Source organism: Stylophora pistillata, chromosome 10 (assembly GCF_964205215.1).
Source record: "Stylophora pistillata chromosome 10, jaStyPist1.2, whole genome shotgun sequence".
Taxonomy (NCBI): Eukaryota; Metazoa; Cnidaria; class Anthozoa; order Scleractinia; family Pocilloporidae; genus Stylophora; species Stylophora pistillata.
The window spans coordinates 26,114,257-26,136,026 of NC_142528.1; the positions used below are offsets into that span (position 1 = coordinate 26,114,257).

A 21,770-nucleotide genomic window follows, 5' to 3' on the forward strand; every position below is an offset into this window, starting at 1 on the left:
ATTTAGTTTCGTTAGCAATCTTAATAAGCTTGTTGATAGAGTCGATCTTCTTGTCAATTATACATTAGAGCGCATTTACTAAATTGCTTTCTCATGGTAACGCGCTCTTTTAAAGCTCTCCGCGCGAACATTTCTGCACAATATCGTTGCCAAATTAAATTGGAAAATCAGTCAACGAAAATGTCGATCCATTTCATCCAAAACACCCCGCCGTCTCACCGCATAATTATACCCGTTCTAGTCATAATTAAGACTGAGAACACGTGTGCGAATAAAGAGGATTGTCAACAGGAGAATAACGTAACAGAAGTAAATCAAAGTCTACAGATAAACGCAACTTTTCATTCTCTCAAGGTGGAACGCCGGTGAAATTTTTCTAGATTTTACGTCGGAAAGCTGTTAATGGTTGATTTGAAGATTTGGAGTTGAGCACATCTGGCTTAAAACAAGAGATAAAACGCACTCAGCCGCGCCGTGACAAAAGCTTTTCATTGGTTTTACCCGCCTGGCGCTTCGAAACAAAAAATAATGAAGAATAATGAAGAAAAATTGTTTGGGTCGAAACTAATAGCAACAAAGTGTTTGCAGGGTGCGTAAGATATCACAACGAAAACAACCCTCAATAACAGAATCTTGAAATAAAATAAAAATCTCCTTATTCGCAGAGTGAAAGAATTTTCTCCAAAACTTGCAGCGCAGTGCGCGTGATTTAAGCGCGCGCACTTAACTATCCAGCATTTATTCTATTCGCTTGCTTCGGCTAAGTTTTGAGTTTGTTTTGATTGTGCTTCACAGAAGTCAAAGAATGAAGGCTTGCGGGAAGTTTATTATGACATTTGAATTAAAGTAGCGACGCCAATTCCGCGTTAGTTTACTGGATTAACTACAATCGAGCAAAAACACAGACGGCCTGACTTTTGGGCGTGGTTTCTTGCCAAAGACTCGAGCCAACAGACTTGAAGTTCCACGATATCATCGTAATGAAATTATCATTTTGTATAGAAGACTTGTGATACATGTGTTAAAGCTTTCGTTATACAAAGTTTGAATTATTTTTTCGCTTTCATCTTGTTATTCTGGTTAGAAAGGAAAATGAAAACCCCAGGAATAGAGTGTAACACACTTAAACTTCGCTCATTGATTCAGTTGTCGCTTAACATCTTCAGAACATCTTGTGCGGTTGTACTTGGCAACTCCATTTCCTTTTAGAACCGAAATCCGAATTTTAAACTTTCCGTTTTTTGGCAGAAAACTACTCCTAAGGTCAAAGTTCTTCGGAGATTAGTCTGGGGTGTGAACGTTTGGGAATTTCGAAACAACGAATTCAAAAAGGCGCCTTCTACATTTGGAATATCAGGCTCTAGACTTCTGGGAAACAACAGGTGTTCGATTGGTCTGCCAAATCATATCAAATGAATATTTGAAGGTTTGCAAAAGGCTGCTAAGACACTAAACTTCTACCCAGTGATTAACTAGTACTAAATAGACACGGTAGCCGCTGGTTTCGATTCTAGGGAATTTCGTATTTGGACCATAAATCAACAAAATATTTTGATTTGTTTATATACTCGACCTAGAAGTGAAATTGTTTTCGCATATGAAACCAAAATAAGGATATTAAACAGCGCAATTTCCTCTCATTAAATTAAGGGCGCGTACAAAGATATTAGCAATGCTCGGTCTCTGTTATACCAGACTGGTCCAGCTTGGGAAATAGATAACTAGGAGAGTAATGTCGAAGCCACTTCTTTCCAACTTTCGTTAAAATCCATGTCTCAGAGAATTAAAATAAACTCAAAAGCTTACTAATCGTGCTAAGCTTTTCTGAGCTTGTGCCTGATCAAAATAAATTGCGTCACACTGATTTCCAAAACTTACGCTTTTGATATCGCCTAGACAGCAACTTTCACCTTCGCTCTAGCAAGTTCAAAGTCAATTTCGCCTCAACACTCGATTCTGATTTATAGAATTCCCAACAGAAGTTTACACATTTCCAAGCCTATTTATTGTTCAAGGCATAAAGGGTTTCATTACAAAAATTGTTTCATGTACAGATTACATGCTAGTTAAGGATGATAACCTGGTACCTCCTTGAGACACGAAACGATCCACCACTGACTGACTTTAGACAAAAGATACAACTCCATACATTTTTCGCTGTTCACAGCAATAGTTTGTCGCAATAAATTTGTACAAATATGGAGAACTTCTTTTAGAACTTCTCAAAACTGAATTTACATGATATGTGATTACAAGAAAAGAAACGAAAGCTTTCTCATAGTAGCTTTTACTTTGCATAAGGCAGATATTGACGGAGAAACTTCAGAATATGATCCCCACCTTTTCTAAATTTTCCATGTCGGGACGTGTTGCTTGAAAAACGAACGACTGTTTTTGTCTTGTGTGAATTTTTTTCAGTCTACATTTGTCGCAGGTTTTACTTGAAAACAAAAGTATTCTAATATATCAAGTCCAGTTCCTAAGATCACTTCGTTGTAAAGTCAGAGTCTATAATTTTACCGGAATATTGGATGTGAAAAATTACTTTGAGTAAAACGTTGACCACCAAAAAGGGAGAATCAGTTACACAATATAATATTAAAAGTGACTTATAGGTGGAGTTTGAAACCCTCTATCGATTAAAAGAGATGTTTGAGTTTGGATTTGCCTCTGCAAGACTATCAAAGACTAGAGATATTTTCACTACAGACTTCTACCCGTGCTTAATAATTTAACACGTCGGTTGTGAATGGCTGTATCATATATTTATATCAATCAAGTTCATTCTGTAGTTATAAAACGCGAATTAATCTGAGTATTAACTCTTGATATCCGTTGCACGGCAAAGTAGCAACATTAGACTGTAGCATAAAAAAAAAATATTTTGTACGTGAACGACGGAACAAGTTGCGATTTTTGACTTGTAGAATAATTCTTCATTAAAAAAAAACTATGGCCTAAAGTTTACAGTTAACAGCAGTTAACTTTTGAAATCCTCTACATTACACCATAACCTTGCCGTAAACAACTGAGGCGCTCAAGGAGTATAAGTCTCCTCTGGCGCTCCAACTCTTTATCAGCACGTAAACGTTCTTCTTCTAAGAATAACTGACGCACGTACTCCCGCGCTTTTTTCAAGATTAAAACTTTAGATGCTCGATCATTATCTTCGAGCTCTGGTATACTGTCTCTAAGAAATTGAAAACGGCATTTTAAATCTTCCCTTCTCTGCCGTTCGAGGACGTTATGAGTTGCCCTGCTTGTTTCGTTGTCTTCAGAATCATCGCCCTCCATTGGCGGTGAATCCTGGCGACTTGATCTTCGCGACTTGCGCGTTTTCTTCGACACCGCGCAGTCAAACCGATGAGGAACAAATTCCTCGCTTGGGGGTTGATTTGATCTCAACGCCGGATTTTCCACTGCAACGAAGAGAAAATTACGCAAAATTAGTCAAATTACACGGCGCAATAAAGCATAGTTTACAAATTAAATCGAATGTCAACTGCGTTCTATGTCAACCTCTCCAAGCTAGGTTATAAACGTTAATTTACTCCTAGGGTTTGCAAATAAGAGTTTTGATACACTTCGACTAATTAAAAGTGGAATTGCAAACTTTTATTTCATCGTAAATCAAAAACGAGTCTTTTCAACTGTTTGAAACCATTGTTTGGAACGTTTCTGTTCTCGAAATAAAAAAGATTTAATTAGCACCGGGCCAGTCATAAGCCGGCTTGTCATAAGGCAAATTGTGTATTCTATTTGACAAAAAGAAAATATCAGATGTTCAAAGGCACTAATTTTTATTCAAGCCTTTGTAAAGTTATTTTTCGAACGTCAAATCAGTTGAAAGTGTCCCAGAAATCGCGAAAGTAATTTTGACGATTGAATCAAAGTTTACTGAAAAACGCGCCAAAGTGTGAACTAAAAAGCTAAAAACAACTTATAAACAAAACCAAGGAATCATACAACTTTCGTCTTTAAAACCACAAAGCGTGCATTTTAAACACCCAATTAATAGCGAGGTCTTGTGATCAACATTCGTCACTTGCTCAGATTGTTTACATGCACAGCCAACTCTGTTTCTAGTTACTAGACTTTGGGGAAGGAAAATGGCTTAAAGAACAGAGAACAAGTGTCGCGCGTAGCCCATTTTCTTCATTCACAAGCACAAAAGCAAACTAAATGATCTCATTATTCCCGATTGTAAAACTAAACGAAACTAAGTTTAAAGCGCTGTAAAGTCAATGAAACGTCTTTCGTGAGGTGCCACTTGTTATACAATTCGAAAGTGAAATTGCACTTCTCAATCGCGAAGGGCTACAAGACATACTTTAACTCACACATCGCAAAGTTAATTTTTGGTAGCCACGCAAAATAAGCGCAATATTTACCTGAGAACTGCGAGTGCCACCTATCAACTTGTTGTAGACCAAGTGCTGGATCTTGACTTGGAATCGAAGCAACAAATGGAGACAAATCTCGCATCATTTGATGTTCAGTGGGCATTTCAGCGCTCGGTTCGTTGACGCATGCCGCCGAAAGAACTACTCGATTTCCCTGAAACCTCTGTGATTCAACTCTATCGAAGTCGTTCTCGCCAGCCGGCCAGATGTACTCGTCATCAATTGTGCTACAGGTCAGGCGTTCCATCTGTGCATCGGACAAAACCAAAGGTAGGTCCGACGAAAGATCTTCCGGTTCGGGAACGACTTGAAGGCCATTCCTTCTCGGTGGAATAGCAAAGTTGTGCCTAGTTTGGGGTAAGTAGTTCTCTGGAGAGTAGGGCGGCGTTGGAAGCGCGAATTTCTTCAAGAAGTCGTCGTTCGGAATAGCCGCACTGTAAAGGTCTTCTGTGGTGATGAAATCTTGACGAGCTGAGGAATCCATAGGTTGAGGTCCGCGTAGTCTCTCGTCGAAAAACATCTCGTAACAGAGTCTGTTATTGGAGAGAAAAAAAAGTACAAGTTATTTAGGATGCGCTTGGCCACCATTCAAAGTACACATTTTCTTTTTTACGATTTGAAATGTGCACGCTTGCCTGTTTACTTAAACACCACGCACCTAGCGATTGAGCGAGCGCCTTGAGATAAGTGAAGGGAGAAAAAATTTCTGCTTTCAAACAGACCAGCCGCTTTTCACGTTAAGCTTCAAATGAATGAATGAATCAATGAATGGACTGATCACATCACAAAAGGCAAATTTGCATAAAGTCATCAAAAATCCGGCCCACGTAATGCAGGAGATACAAGCGTGGGGATCACGCGTGTAGGTTAGATTTTCCTTGTTGGCTCTCTTTCAAAATTGGTATAGTTTTCTCTTGTGCAGTGATCTGTGAATTCTGCTCCTTGGTTTGACAAACAAGACTTGTAGCTTACAGGTTTTCGAGTCACCCCGACTGAAATAAAGGCCTCGGATGAGTTACGCAAAATTGAATATTCATGTTTTCTTAGAGTTTTCCATAAGCGAGCGACCCGTAGCAGTGTCTATCGACCTGCTCAATCTTTTGTTAGGCGAAGAAATAATTATGTGCGGCACCATGAAAAACCAGCATCTTTTTCAAAATGAATTTTCCAAAAACATTGCCCCTTTGAAAGGCGCAGCAAATGAATTCAGGAGATGTAGAGTTGTGCGCCTCGCCAAAACAACCCAAATATTGATTAACGCTCGCTGGGGCGACAAGGGCATAGTTACATCTAAAGGAATGTCATAATATCTTCGATTAGGCAGTAACGTTTTGACAAATAGAAAACAGCGGGAGAAAAACAAAAAATTATAGGTTATCTTGACACTTCCAAAAGACGTTAAGGACCCAAAGATATTACCCAGGGTTCAACAAGAGATAAGTATTTGACGGTTAAAAGTTGCCAAGATCCTTTTTAGAGACCATACAAAAAAATGTTTGCATTTTCAACAAAGAGGGGACTAATTTAAACCATTTTACGTTCGTATTCGAGATTTAGTTGAGAGACGCAAATGAGGCAAAATCATACTGGTTGACGACTGTGCTTTTCAGATGTACGAATATTCCTTTGAAAAACAAATTCCAGTTGAATTGCTAAAAGAAATCGAAACTTCGTGCGAAATTCCCTTGCACATTGCAGGTTATAATCGCAAGTGTTAGAATGTTTGGTCGTGAATACAAAGAAAACAGTGCAGTTATTTAGTTAATTATGTAGAAAAAAAAAATACCGATACTCACAGTGCGCTGGTAGCTGCAAACATCTTGAAAATGATGGTCTTCTTGCGGAGGTTTAAACTTTACACTGGTTTACTGTAAAGACTAAAGCCGATAAATAATGGCCTGGAGTATAAGTACCTTTAAAGGACGCACGCGTCTTCTAAACGAGCTCTTGAGATATATTAGTGGCTTAATCACCAAGCCACTCTCTGAGTTTACCGGCTTGGCTGCAGAGGTTAACAGTGAAAGCTGCTTGCATATGAATAGGCTCCACACAAGAGGTTACAAGAACAATTGAATCTGACAAAATTACATCACGGCGCACCCATTTTCTAAAGAGAGCAGCGTCAATGAATATAGCGTGGACATTGCACTTTGTAAAGGTAAAATCCAGCGCAATTTTGTTGGTTGGACGTAGCACACGAAAGCAAGGTTTTTTTCGGAGGTAGATTTTATAAACTGGCAATTGCTCTTGCGTTTTATGCTTGTTATTGGACTTTAACCTTCTAGACTGTTTACTCAAGCGATAACATCGACCCCTTTAACAATCATGATGTTCCGGTGGCATCATCGTTCAGTTGACATAATATTTGCAGTAACTCTATTAATTTTGAAGATTTGGTAATTTTTCGGGGGGTCTTAAGTGCTGTTCGTGTGTCAATAACGTACCGGCGCGTGCCTTACTAATTAGTCCACCAATGATCATAGAATATCGAGTTGAAAGATATCAAAACTGGGGGGCTAATATTTCCCGCCAAAAAGCGGTTTCGGAGCAGGGATCGAGGAATGGAATGATGAAGCAGGAAAAAGTTTCAGTTAAAATCGCTTTTTAACAAGCATAACGCTTAGATTCCTGCGCAAACAGCGCACACGAAAAACATATCTCCCAGAGCATTAGCATTGAAACAATGAACATCACTTCGCTTCAAAGGTCAAGCCGAAGTATTTGTGCGCAAAATGGCTCCAAGAAAAAAGAGCATTGACACCGCTGTGGTAGGAGAATCGACCACAACAATCAAAAAAGGTCACTACTCCAGTGACTATGTCTAGCTCGGCCTCCAGGGACTCAGGATTGAAGCCGAATTAGAAAACCCTTTGTTTGCGGTTGTCGTCGCACGGCTGGCACGCGCGAGGAGGACGCCGTCAATCAAAGTAAATGAAATCCATTCAAATGCAAATTGCGCGCGCGCTCTTTATTGCGAAAGTCTATAGTTCGGGAGCAAATGTTTATTCGCGGGAAGCAAATTATCTTCATGGCTAGTGACAGCTTGAATGGGGTATTAAACTCGTACTTTAGGAGCAGCTGGCCCGTGCTAAATGGAGCAGAACAATTTTCTTAAGCTTTTTATGAAGAGCTTATCGCGCTTGAGATATTAGCACTTTCATTCACAATAACGTTCAGCTAGCTTTAACGCAGCGATATTTAATTTTTTTAACGTTGAATAAGGATATGAAGGTTGTCTCAATATAGACGAAAGTGATGTGGTCTTTCAACTAAGTTCAAATAGCCCTCAGTGATTATTATTAAAGTTTTCAATGATATCCTGGCGGAAAAATTACAATTTGAACCTGTAGGATTGTCGGAGCCGGTTTCGATTCGATAAACAAAATAACAACAAATAAAGATAGACCGGCATTGAATCTTTCCCTTTTCGACAAAGACAGTTCAGCGAATCAAACTAAAGGAATTTGGTTTATAGTGTACTCATAACACAACCTGTGCTATGACAGTTGTTCTGATAAAGTGGTGTATAATTTTCATAAGTATAGATGTCCAAAGTAATGACATCTGCAGTGGGAACAGTCGATTACGTTTCCCGCGCAATTTGTGGCATTCAGTTTAAAAGTGATTTTTTTTCTTAAAATCAGTCAGTCTAAGAACTTTAGAAAATAAAACAGCGTTCCTTGACAGCTTGCAAGTTTCAATCCAGGGGAAGGGAGAAAATAAATTGTCTTTGTTGAGATATGTTTAATTGCACCATATATCAATGTATCTTTCGTGAGCATTATTTATCGCACTCGCGAGCTCGACAAATGGAATTAAAATCACCTAATTTGACAAAAAATCACCTAAATTTACAAAACCAAAGACTTTACTACAAAACTCACAGGCTAAAAAGTCGCGATAGAACCTCAACTAATGAACCTAGATAATCTTCTAGCCGTAAGCTGTAATTTGCGTAATAAGCGGTGAAATTCAGCCAAAGGCAGCTGCCGTAAACAAAGGGTCTATTTTTGCCCCATTCAACCGAACACCTGCCCAGATTCAAACATTTTCAATAAATTTGCATTACAATTCCCTGAAGCTCTTTACTTGCTCTCAAAGTAAACACTTTTCCAATATGGCCGGAAACGAACTGAGATATGATAAGGCGCGCGAGCCCTCACTCTCTTAGAAACTTTGCAATTTTGACTTACAGCGAAGTAACGATAAATCTGACTCTACTTCAGAAAATTTTTGTGTTACAAACGTTCCAACTGCAATTATTCACCTGAGCATAATTAATACAAGTAGATCGTTTAATCGGACGCTAAATTTGATCTCGACAAATGATTAGAGAAACCAAAATAGAAAAGAACATGAAGGAACAATTTCAAAGTTTTGATTTCTTTCAAGCTTGTACAATCCATTACGAAATTGCTCAATTTAGTCAAGTGAAATCAAATTGCTTTTAAAAGTGTGAAATTGTGAAGAAAAAAATTTAATAGGCTGTTTAACTCTTTTTTTGGTGTTACCAGCCGAATTTAATGAATCAAAATTTCTCAACGACGTTCAAGTCGTAATATTAATATTTACGTTTTTCACGTCTGAAAGAGACATTACTTTAATGAAATAAATTAGTTGTTAAAGCTAACTTTTGAAAATGAGTTCTACTCTGAATTTACTCTTTCTTTTCAATCAATAAATTAGTGCGTTTTTTGTTTTCAATTTGCGACTTGTTCATCTTCGCGAGAAAATCTTTGAAAACGTAAAGCTTTTGTTCCATTTACGCAAGAAAAAATGATCCCCGAACTTTTCGCAACACCTTTGTGAAAGTCGTGTCGAAAATGTAAACGGAGCGATTTGTAACATGTTAAAGTACACATACATAGTCGATCCATTGAAGGGTAGTTTATTTTTCCGATGAATGACTACAGAAATTGTACGTGCATGCTTTTTTAAGAAGTCACCCCGCCAAATAAGTTAAGATGTAAACAGACGCTGCGGTTCGCCCAATCTTTTGGATGAGATTATTTTGTATTTCCCAACAAGTTTAATTCATTGCGACACAAGACAGGTAATAGGCTAATGGATCTTTAATTTATGCAGTTTAGTCTACGTCTCAGTAAAGTCAAACATGCAAATGCGGCGCTCATTCATTCGAGGAGTGTCACTCCGTTTTGAATGGCATAGTAGTTTCAGCCAAACAAAGAACACGCTGTTTCGACGTTTCCTCGACAAAAACGCCATCGTTTTACGCCGATGTTTAGCGTAACATTCAATAAACGGTGTATAGTTAAGACTTTATTTTTATTTTGGATTTGAAAAGTTTTTTTCTATCTCAAATCGTGTCTTCTAGATCTACGTCAGACTGGTCGAAATTTTTCGTGAAATTCTATTGCTTTTGTCAAAGCGTGCACAAAGCCGGTTTCAAAGCTGTTCGCAGTGAAACAGCACAATTATAACCCTATTTACAATCAGTTTTTCTATCTTCAAGATTAACTCGAACTGAGTTCTACACGTTTGAGTTCGAACACTACAGCTTTGCTAAAGTGTGTCCTCTGAAATTCTCTCTGAAATAAAATACCGCCTCACTAATATTGCACAGCGAAATTGGGTCATTCATCATAATTTACGCTTCGACGACTCAAGCGTCAGTAGGAATAGGAAAATCAAATGAACATTTTCAAAAAAAAATCGTCACCACAAGTCGGGTTCTTAAAAAAAGTCTCGGTAAGAAGTCGATAAAATGGCATGAAAACATTACGTCCCGCTATTGTCAAGTCTCTAGTTCGCTTGATTCAAAGCCAGTAGCTTTTTCAAAAGCACAGCGTTAATTTTCTTTTGTTTTTCCATCTCGGTTAGGAGTTTACTTTCTTCTTGTTTGATGTGACTTATATACTCCCAAGACTTCCGCAAAATGGAGACTTTAGGTGCGCGGTCATTGTCCTTCAATTCCGGAACGCAGTCTCGTAATTTTTGAAACTTCATTTTCAAATCGTTCCTTCTCTTTCGCTCCAAAACGTTATGCGTCGCTCGTGTGAATTCACTGTCGTTCTCCGACTCGTCGCTTTCTCCAGAGCTACTGATATTCTTAACAAGTTTCTTTCCTTCACGGTAATTCAATCCGTCGCTGGATAACACTTTTCTATGCCGACGTGTTCTTATCTTGCCCACATATTCAGTTTTCTCGTCTCCTTCTGGGTCTTCCGTCCGCAGTTCTGAACTCGATACTTCTGAACAGCTTTCATTTGGGGCCGGGTCGTCGATTCTTGTACAAATTTTCATACTTTCGGTTTCAATAACTTCGTCGGGTTCCTGCTCTCGTTTGCTTGAATTTTCTATAGTAACCACATCAATTTCGACTTCCTCTTCTTCTGTAGAGTTTGCAAAAACAAACATGAATGTTAGAAAATAATTTAGCAGTATTTTTGGGAACATAAGAAAAACATTTACAAGAAGTGTATAGGAACAGTGGCGACCCTGGAACGTGGGGGCACACGCAAAAAAATTGTGGTAATGAATAGGAGAATGGGTCAGTGACAGTGACGGTCATAGACCGGCGAACACGGAGAAGAGAGACTTAATCAGCCAAAGCGACTCAGCATCTATTATTTATCCAATCAGTGGTTGTATTTACCGGAATCCGATTGCTCATCGATGTTTTCTCGTAGCTCGCTTCCAGGGCTTGCACTCAGTGGAAAGGGAAAGATTTCTGATGGATCCACGCTCAAAATCCTTGCCGCAGATTCGCTTAGTGGCGGTGTCTGGCACAGCAAACGAACACGGTCCGTTTTTGAATTCAATCGATGCTGCTTCCTGTCCGCGTTTTTATCGAAAGCAGCGCCGTTCCACATGCAATCTTTAATCAATATATCCTTCAGGTCACCGGCTTGGAAATACAGCGAGCATTCTTCGTCCAGGGAAAATACCTCATCTGCTACGCCGTAGCAAACTGGCTGCTCTCTTGCCTCTTCGGTCGCCGCGTGCGGGGGCGAGCAAGCCGGAGAGATCGGTGGCGTCGGCGGAAATGAAAAATTCTTCCATAAGTCATCGGTTGCTTCTTTACTCTTGGATTTCAAATCTTCTGGATCATCGCCAAAATCTTTGAAAAGCGATGGTTGAAGAGGATCGAAGTCGGTACTGAAGCTCTCCAGGAGAAGACTACTCACAGACATAGTCATTTTCCTCTACGCACTGCAAACGGAGACAAATTAGAATTAGTGTTGAGTCATACTTTACGCGTTCGCGTGATCATGTGTGTAGTAAAAACTATATTCTCAATCAAAATCATCGGTCCGAATGACACCGAACAATATCGGTCTCTTACCTTTCTAAGAATAACCACAGACACCTTCAGTTCTATGTGACGAAGTCTGGTGAGGCACACCAGTCACTAACACTCCGAAACGCTCGATAGTACGTTCGGCGACCGAATGCGAAAAATTTTGAGGTTCACGCTAATTCAAGTCCATTCATTCAAAGCCAATTAATGCGACGGCTTGGGTACTAAAATATCCCTCCTACGCTAAGAAGGGCCCACGCGCTAGCGAATGAGGATATTCCGGCTTGAATAAATTAAACTGTACGCGGGAACGGTACAGAGAGACCTTTTTTTTTCCCTCCCCACACAGAAGCTGAATGAGACTAGCATGTAAGGGATAATTAACTGCAGTATCGGTATCAAGAGGTGGCAATGGCTTGCTTTCATAACAAACGGAATAGTTCAACTCAGCAAGATTAATATTCATAACACAGTGTTGTTTTAGCAAAGGCCGTTGTTTGCAGAAGCCCAGCTGTGATGAGGCTGACAAAAGCGCGGAATTGTGGGATGTACGCCTCAATAAGACCCTTGGTAACACCACGTTTTCGGTGCTGTCCCATACACAAAAGACATGACATGAAACAATGGAGATTTAATCTAAGCTTTGACAAGCAACTAGTGTTCCATTGTCAGCCACACCTGTGCGATCGAACATCTGGTCGTCTTAGAAATTGGTAAAATTGCGTGAAGTTTCCTTTGTGCTGTCAGAGATTCTTAAAACAATCTTCATTTAGGAAGACGTTTCGAAGACAATAACTCTCTACACGGGACCAAAATGATGTAGTTTGACAGTAGTGGAATTTGACGAGTAAATTTAATGGTTGCATTTGGCCAGAGCCTCGAGCTAATTTCAGTTTAGATTAGTATCTTGTTGAAGTTGGTTCGGTTTTCAAAAGACAAAATATTAACTTCCTCGACCACAGCTAGATGCAATCAAATACGACAAAATGGATTGCGTAAGATCTTTTTAGGTTGTCTGGTCAGTATCGTTCCAAAGACTGTGGCTAACTAGCTTGTAGGGGCAAAATGACCATTCAATATCCATTACTTAATGTTTTGTATTGTTAGGCGTCATTTAAAGTTTTGTGGTGAGGTTTTGATATCAGTAGAAAATAATAATAATAATAATAATAATAATAATAATAATAACTACTATTATTACTATAATGTTAACAATTATGATCCTAAGGGAACTCTCAGTGATTACCTTGTGTTCCGAAACAAGTAACGCAATCTAGAATAGAAAGCTGGTAATATTCTTGTACGAAAAAGGCGCTTCTAGGAATCTGAGTAGAACCGATTTTTGGTGGAAGTATTCATCGAGGATTCATTTCGTTGAACCACCTGCCGAAGTTGAGCAAAATCGGAAATCCTTGCAGCTGTTTACATTGTTACGAGCAGATGGTTTGGACGCTGTGCAGCCGGCCGGATTTCTCAGCAATACATCACTGCCTACTTATGTTATTTACCGTTAGTTTAAATCCCAGCAGCTGCTCCTTTTATAATAACCTCTTGAGAAACCAAAGCGTCTCAAAATACACTTCAACACAGTTAAAGGTTGCCACCGTTACCTAACAAAAAGAAAAACCCAACGCAATATTTAAAAGGCCAAGTGCAATTTGCGATGGTGCTCATTTCAAAAAACACCGAAACGTGATCAAGGTCTTTTATAATTATCCTTTAAATTTGAAACGTCTCCGTTTCATGACAAGGTTTCCTGAACTCAAGTCGATGATGATACAGGCCTTCATTGTTAATTGCTTTCATGATTGTTATCATTACATTTCTACATTAATATCTATTTTTAATTTCTTTATTTCAAATTGCTCTGTTCAGGAACTGCTTCAATTTGCATTCAAAACTTTACAAGCGGGTGATCCGGTCGCTATATTGCACTGATGCGATAACATTGTCATTAATATCTTTTAAGAAGAACAAAATTAGATCGCAGTAAAAACTAAAGGAATCTTTGAGTAGTTCTTTGTGTACTGACTAATTGGAGACAAAGTAATACAGTGTTGGAAAGAAACCGTTAAATGGCTTTAAATCCATGAGCTCCTATTGTTGTGGCTTCCAGTATTTACCAGAATCAACTGCCCGCAAAATTCCTTTGAACCCTCCAAGTGAGCTTCAATACTGCGTGAAAGGATTTAGTATCAGTCGCCAAAACATGAAAACAGGTATTTCTTTCACATACTGTTAATCAAAACAAAACAAGACCCAGTGGTCTAAAATTGTCTAACACCTCAAGAGTGTGTTTTTATATTTTCCATTTCATCCTTAGTTCTTGTGAAAACAATGAACCCTAAGCTGGAATATTTAATTTGATAAACAATTTATTTGCGAGCGGAATTGACTACCGCACCGGATATTGAATAAAGCTTTTAGTCACATCACGCATGCAGGTCTGCTTCCGGTCAAACTCGCAAAATAAATACGACTTGTCACGAATGTCTTGTGGGATCAGTTCACAAAATATTGACCTCATTATGCGTGGGTTTAAGCAGGGAGAAACACACAAAGGATTTTGAAAAAAATTCTTACACCTATCACCCCAGTATGCGTTGGTATGTAACAAACAGATATGTTTTGGTATGCGGTTGAGCGAACATTAAGCAATAACCATATATTAGGCAACCTAAGAAAGGAAACGGATTGCTTCCGCCGCCCAATGAACAGAAGATTTCTAGAAGAGCTTTTGTGATTTTTGAGCACTAAACTGGTTGTCATAGGAAGCTCGAAATCTTAGCAAAATTAGTGATTATTTTGGAGTGAAAATTTACAGATTTAATAAGCTGATTTCGGTAGTCTATCATTGTGGAACTTGAAGTCGAGTCTCTGAATCGAAAAAAAAGTTGCGACAAATGTCAGATTGAGCCCTTGCAAAGTGTCTGTCAAAGAAGTTAAATTATTTGAGGTAGCTCAAGAACCGAACAGACCTTGTTCACTGCTGGTTTCCGTTCTCAAAGCGACTGAAAAAGGTTAAAACGAACGTTGGAGAAATTTTGTCAATTAGCGTAAATAACCATAGTCTCCTTTAGAGAGCAGAAAGATAAGAAGAAAAAAAAAAACAAGATTACCTGAAAAAAATCCTAATGACGGCCCAGAGAGTTTTATCAAAAGACAGAGAGTAAATGACAATTAACTAACAAGCAATGTGATTCAAATCTAACCTGAACGTGGATTGCAAAGTTAAATAGTTGAGCGTTTTCTGTTTTTTTTGCTTGGTATCGGGAAAAAAAAAAACAAAAAAAAAAACACCCGTACTTTAGGCAGGTATGAGGGATTTTAAGACTTAACAAAGGAACTTAGAACAAGAATATCAGAATGGCGCACCTGTTACAATGTGGACGGTTCAGTGTTGTAATGACACAAAAACAAGCCAATTGAACGATGTTATTTGGAAAATGAACACCGGCTGTAAAAAGGGCTTTCAACTGACGAATTCAATTATACAAATCGAATTTTAATATTTGAAGACACGAGATACACAGACATGTAACTGATCAGTCTCAATTCACACATACACACACACACACACACACAAACAAAAAAAAACTAAGAAATGAGAAAACAATTAATTAAATATGTAATATTAGCGTTAGTCGTGCGACTGTTAGAGGTACCAAGCGTGTCTTTCCTCGCTGTTGTTCAATTTTTTTAACAGCCTTTTCCTATTTTTTGTAATCTACGCTTCTGTTTTTTCTTAAAGGGCTGTGCGTTACCCAGACAACCAAGACTCACCGATTGTTTCCTTAGAGTACAAACTAGTTGCCACACGTCAAACTTGAAAAGGAGAGGAAATTTTTTGAGGGAGGAAAAAATCCGCCCTTTGAAACTACCAGCAGGTATCTAAAGGAAGCTCATTGATAAAGGAGATTGTCAGAGGCTATTTTTGTAAAAATTCTCTATTGACTCAAACCAAAACTTTAAATTTTGACCACTTGAATAACTTACCGCTACTTCCGTTGGAAGGGAATGCGGTTTTACGCTAAAAAAAACTAACGCATCTTTTGGGTTGCAAACGGCGACTACAGTTCAATTTTCTCTACTTCACTGTGGAGTGATGTTAACACCTAACTTACATCTGTTCTACTGGAGTTTGACAACACAGAGTAGTTTAAAAATATAAATAATCATCGATGAGATTTCCGTTGCAAGCGAAAGGCTGTTGGTAATATGATTTTAAAACGATATTCTTTGCTATTGTTTAAGACTTGATTGAAATTTCCGATGGGTTAAGGACGAGAATCGTTCTTTGTATTCAAACCGTTTGGTGCCTTTATCGCAATATTTGTTCTACTAAGAAAAATTAAAAATTAACTGTCAGTTGATGGGAGACTGAATTTCTCTTGCATTTATTACCGTTCACTGCTCTCTAACCGTGCCTCTCAATTCCGTGCGTGCGTGCGTGCGTGCCTGTGTGTTTTAAGCTTTACTGTTAAACCATTGTGTCTATCAGGTTTGCTTTCAGATACCGTTACAATGATACTGTCGGAGGTTCTCAAACAAAGGGTGTTTGTTAAAGACTTATTTTACTCATAGGGTGGTCTATAACGGAGCGAGATATCCGGCGTCGATAACGTTTTTCAGAGAGCACACTACTTAACAAGAAAGCCTTTCAAGTTTTAATGTGAAAAAGTTATCTTTCTCATTAACTCTGCCCTTTTATCAAAACGGATCAAGAGACGAAACATGCTGTCATTAAGATGTGATAACCACACGACAACTATCAGCAACACACTTTAAACTTTCAGACAAATTTCCTCCAACCTACTTACCAACCTTATCCATTGTCATAACGAAGACGAAAAAAGTACATTGAATTTTAAATTTGCTAACAGCTTGCACGAAAATGATAAACCCCCTCACTTTCCTTCAAACTACTGTGCTCTGAAAGCCCCCTATATTCATGTTCACGAACTGGTGGTTACCTTTACGCTAGCGGCTATAAAAATTATTGGTGATGACAAAGTAAAAGCCACGAAGTGAAATAACATAGGGAAAACGAATAATTTTAACGCACCCTCCAGGCATATTCGTATTTAAATACGGAGAGTGATAACAGTCTTGCCTGAAAACAACTACTCCTCCCACTAGAAATATCAGAAACAACAATAAATGAGAGCTACATCAAGAGTTAACCAGGTACCTTTACAGCAGAAACTGTAATTAAGAAGACCGTTACTCCAAATTTGTTTAATAACATTGAATTACAAATTCTTAAATTAGAGAACCGAGATTCATGGAAACGGACTTTGCCTCCCGCCATAATTATTATCACGACGACAAAAAAAAAAATAAATATAAAAATGAAATCGAAGTCTGTCTATATTTTTTATGGTGACTTCTCCGATCGCAATCCACCAGCAAAGACTTTTTTGGACATCAAGAATGATACATGAAACTGGTGATTACCTGCCTGGTTTTGGTTTTGGCATAAACAATTTTTGAAAAGTAATGCTATTACAATTGATGGTAAAAATGAGTTGAAGTTTCGTTTGACTTAAGGTTCCTAATTTCTGAATAACTTATGGCTGAAATTAAAAGGAGCTCTAAGGCATCGGAGTTAGTCTTCCGTTCTACTACAACAGCCGTGCACGGGTTATGTGATCAATATGAGCACTTGTCACTGGACGAAACTGACGGTTTATTTCTAAGGAGAATTGCGTTACAGATCCGAACTGTCCACTTAGATCAATCAGTGACAATATTTCATCCACAATACAAATGTAATGCGTCAACATTGTGGAAAGCTCTAAAAAGAAGAAATAAAAAAACACTGAAAAGAACCCCTCCTCCCCTCCAAAAAAAGAAAAAAAATTATATCGTGTAAAAGGGTGTGGATATTCATCACGAAGAAGTATGATGATGATACAGATAAAGTTTGCAGGTTTGTCTTAGAGTTAAGTACATCTCCTGGCAAGCGAATATACTTTTTTACAAGGATCTGAAATTTCAACAATTTTATGAAAAGGAAGTATCTAAGATGAACTATGAAGTTTTGCTTCTGAGAGACCACCTCTTTCATAGACGAGCACTAAATCTTTTTGGGTCACACAATACAGAGGCACGCTCAATTGAGGCGTTGACAACACAGCGCAGCTCCAGCTACTGTCTCGCATGGGAGACAAACCTCCCAGGTGACATTCAACTACCAAAAAAAAACCTATCTAATAATTTGAAACAGAAAAAGGACTAAAATACGGTGAATTTGAATTTGCAAGGTGATTTCTTTGATTTCTTCGTTAGTTTTGTGACTAATAACCCAAGTCAACGGTTCTGTGTTTGTCCAAACCTTGATGTGTCTAATTAATAGAAGGAAAGTCTTCAGACCTCTCAAGAAATGACACCCATAAAATGTAATGTCTGAGTAAAAAAAAAAAAGAGCATTAATGTGTAATTTGAAGGTCGATATCACTTCGCTGGCGAAAGACAAGATTTACGCTTAGTGTTAAAATGCTCTTATGTAATTTTGAAAGTTTTCTCACTGTCACTTTTGACGCTATGATTATAACAATTACGAAAAAAATTTCAGCCCTGTAAAAAAAAACAATGAAGAATTCTCACTAATTCTAGCACGTCGACAATTTCATAAATGAATTGGAAATAACATTTGGACTCACTTGTATAAGCTGCAATTTGGTATCGCCAGACAGAGAATAATATGATGAGTAAATGAGATTTTCGCCCGTTTCTCAGTAACATGCCGAACCTAATATGCGGTTTGCTTTTTATCTTCCGCAAATCCTGTGGGGCAGACAAAAAAACAGCTAATGGGAGCTATCAATCACTTTACATGGAAAATGACAGACATTTACTCTCAGACACCTCATCACAAAAAGAGGATCAAACTAGTGTAGATACGAGATAACCCTTTTTAAAAATAAGATTCTTCACAAGAAAAACGGTTGCTTTTGGAGATGTCTTGATTGAATGAAAAGAGTTGAAAAAAGGGGCCTGTTGCTTTAAAGAGCACAGATAGTCAAAACTGCTTTCCTTGTCGTTTTTTCAGACAATAATTTCATGAATTTCTGTGGCCTATGCACTGACTAGTAGCTACTAGTGTTTAAAATCTGTAGGGCCAAAGTTAAAAATTAACTCTTCGCTGAATTTAAGCAACTCATAGCCATTGCGATTAGACATTCTAAAGCGAACTTGCAAATCAAATGGGTTTTTTCTTTCTAAGGAGCAGGACTTACTTCCGTTTTCTTTATGGTAATTTTTTAATTAAAATCGATGAGAATCGTTCTGTCGTTTCAATACAAATGAGATATGACGACTATGGATGTTGGAGACTGGCTTCTTATCCTGATCATACAGCGAGTCACTCTGATGTTACATAACATTGCGCAAACGAACCAGAAGGCTTTCAGTTCACGTACGAAAAACGTACGTAAGCTACGACAGGTATTGCCTCTCTTACAGCTTTGAAATCAGTGTTGATTTTAACCAAGAATTTCTGGAGCAGGGCTAAATTTTCTACTTCTTTGTTTTCTGTGACGTACGCAGCTATTGGGTATATTTGCTCTATTCCCAAACGTAAATTCGACACGATCTCTCGGATTTTAGTAACGATTTATTTACAGAAGCAAGCTTACAAGCTTGACGGTCAGGGTAAGCGTTTAACGTGTATTTAGTGAGCTGTGTGGTTTCTTAGGGCACTGCAAGCAACGCCTTTTAGCTGAGCTTAATCTCACGACAACAATTCCTCGCAACGCTTGGGTGTATAAAAAAGTCTCCTTAACAAAATCCTGATGATCCTCAGTTCCAATAGGTAACAGACGCCTTAAAAGCATTTTAATCCCTATTAAAAGCCATTTTATTCACGGCAAGGTACAAAGTATCTCACACCAATAAAGAGAAACCTCGAATTGGGCTTTGAGAAGGAAAACAGACAATTGATGTCTGTGGAAGGCATGGACCACACTTCCCTGGGGTTTCACAGCACTCATTCCACTTGAAATTTTGAAAGAATGCGAGAAAGGTCCCTCTTTCCTTAACGGAGGTTTACAAGCTTTTCGAGTATGACTGGTTGTTACGATAAACCAGAAGCTCCTGAAAAAAACAAAACAAAACAAAACAAAACAAAAAAAGAGAAACGAATAAAATTACACTTACAGCTGAATGAACAACAGCTGGGAAGGTCGAAGTGACGTCAACTCCTAAAATAACCTGCCGAATTTAATTATAGAGTGTTCTCTTTTCCCGCAGCAGGGGTTGAGTTCATGAGCTCAGCTTCCGCTTTAATCCTTTTATACAGTAAATTCAATTTTTATGACGGAAAAGTGGTTTATGATGCAATGCACCCCCAGGCATTTCAAGGAAGCCCCCTCCAAACTCTGGGGGTAATCCTTAACATCCGCTATGCAGAACCTACTGTATTTTCAGTATTACATTTAGTTTAGAAAAATTGGTCTCCGAAAATTTCGAAGTGAAGCTGTCACCCATCGCTGGTTGCTCTCACCATTACATGCACTGAAGTGGGAGAGAACAGAGATGACTGCAGGCGAAACCTTTGCAGGAAAATGCCTTTTGTGTTCATACGTTCCCAAATTTACTCAGAAAGTGATCAGTATGATCAAGCAGAACTAAGATATCGCTAAATAATAATAATAATAATAATAATAATAATAATAAAACATCAAACGTGCAATGTGCACGTGAGGAGGGGAACTTAACCGACTTGATTGAGTAATAACGTATGCGTGGGTAAAAGTCTATAAAAAAACATAAAGTTGGGTAAAACTTTAAGACATTGCAAGTGTCGAAACAAGGACTATTTGCCTAGATGTCTGTGCAATATAAATATCGAAACTTCACAGAAATCCAGCTGGTCAAACTGAACTTTGGAATATGTCGTAACTAAATTAAGACAACACGGACCATTATACACAAATTTGCATATCAGAGTACAGTCTGTTGAAACAGAGCTAACTTGTGCATGGTTTTGCTAAGATAAAATTTGCTCAAATTTATCTGTCACTTCTATAAACTGAACGCGAAATTGCTATTCCGCATAGTTCTGAAGCTTTACGTAAGAAAGTTGATTTTGGTAGAAGTTGAGAAAATAAACGCTCGAAACCCTTTCGTAGGATATAGTAAGAGAGAAACATAACAAGCACAACATTTCCTTCTAAAGAAAGTAAATGACTGCACTTTTTTTGAGGTAACATAACACCACGTACGGTACTAGTAGTACCGTACGTGGTGTTGTGTTACCTCAGAAGAAGCCCGATAGACGACAATCCTTGGACCGCCTGGGGAGGGGAGAGAGGGATTAGGAGTAAAGGGAGTGAATTCTCACCCGAAAAAATCCCAGTTATATATTGCTTGGAAAATTAGTTAAGATAATTTGATGGTACATTGAAACAACACCCTCTACCCGAAACATTTTCTATTCTAACCCCCTGGCAACAAGAAAGTTAATTTTGGTAAAAGTTAAGGAAACAAACGCTCGAAACCCTTTCGTAGCATATGGTAAAAGAGAGAGAAACATAACAAGCACAACATTTCCTTCCAAAGAAAGTAAATGACTACACTTCTTTGAGATTGAGCCGGCGTTTGAGGCTTCCCTGGTCACCCTCATTACATTGTAATCTCGCCTCCGACACAACATGCTGGTAAGCTTAAACGATCCTGCATAGAAGCTTCCGATTCACCGTCAGTGAGGAGTTTCTACCGACATTCGACTTTTCAAATATTTCAACTGAAAAAAAAAAACGTTTTGAATTTCATTACTGTAAGGAGTTACTAAGCTCATCCACCGAGAGGTATAGATGAGGATAAAGCGTGTTCTTAGAACCAGAAAAGAACATACCAATCGCCGTCTTCAATAAAGTCCATAATTCCTACCGCGCACGGTTACAGTTTTCTCACAAAAGGCGTTCGTAAGACATCATGAAAATTAATCTACACCTTAAGATTTGTTCATGCTTGTTTGTTGAGGTTCACTTAAGTTAAGATAGTACAACGTCTTCACCCCTGCTGTGTCAGACACTGGAAAAAGGGATATAGTACTCGACATAGCTTTCTTCAAAGAAAGTAACAAAAACTTGCTCAATCTT

General features: G+C 38.4%; 2 protein-coding genes and 1 long non-coding RNA gene across 7 annotated transcripts; 1 reads left to right on the forward strand and 2 right to left on the reverse strand.

Annotated features, from left to right (window-relative positions):
* Positions 1-1,982: 1,982 nt before the first annotated feature.
* LOC111322967 (uncharacterized) lies at positions 1,983-9,518 on the reverse strand. Of its 3 annotated transcripts, none has more exons than XM_022926210.2 (3): positions 6,200-9,518; positions 4,392-4,936; positions 1,983-3,419 (listed from the first exon to the last, which is right to left on the reverse strand). In XM_022926210.2, exons 1-3 carry the CDS (start codon positions 6,220-6,222, stop codon positions 2,998-3,000), a joined length of 990 nt encoding a protein of 329 aa, XP_022781945.1. In that variant the 5' UTR covers positions 6,223-9,518; the 3' UTR covers positions 1,983-2,997. The 3 variants fall into 3 exon arrangements, with proteins under 3 accessions (XP_022781945.1, XP_022781946.1, XP_022781947.1); XM_022926211.2 differs by lacking the exon at positions 6,200-9,518 and adding an exon at positions 5,062-6,134; XM_022926212.2 differs by lacking the exon at positions 6,200-9,518 and adding an exon at positions 5,039-6,134.
* Positions 9,519-9,670: 152 nt separating this feature from the next.
* Positions 9,671-18,347, reverse strand: LOC111322965 (transcriptional regulator Myc-B). 3 transcript variants are annotated; one of them, XM_088735451.1, is made up of 3 exons: positions 18,330-18,347; positions 11,020-11,576; positions 9,671-10,756 (listed from the first exon to the last, which is right to left on the reverse strand). In XM_088735451.1, the coding sequence occupies exons 2-3, from the start codon at positions 11,561-11,563 to the stop codon at positions 10,167-10,169; spliced, it is 1,134 nt and encodes a 377-aa protein (XP_088591577.1). In that variant the 5' UTR covers positions 11,564-11,576; positions 18,330-18,347; the 3' UTR covers positions 9,671-10,166. The 3 variants fall into 3 exon arrangements, with proteins under 3 accessions (XP_088591577.1, XP_022781942.2, XP_022781941.2); XM_022926207.2 differs by lacking the exon at positions 18,330-18,347 and adding an exon at positions 12,911-13,147; XM_022926206.2 differs by lacking the exon at positions 18,330-18,347 and adding an exon at positions 11,710-12,811.
* Positions 14,141-16,042, forward strand: LOC148722410 (uncharacterized). Its single transcript, XR_015992302.1, has 2 exons — positions 14,141-14,270; positions 15,416-16,042. It is a non-coding gene; the product is annotated as an uncharacterized LOC148722410 (long non-coding RNA).
* Positions 18,348-21,770: the final 3,423 nt, after the last annotated feature.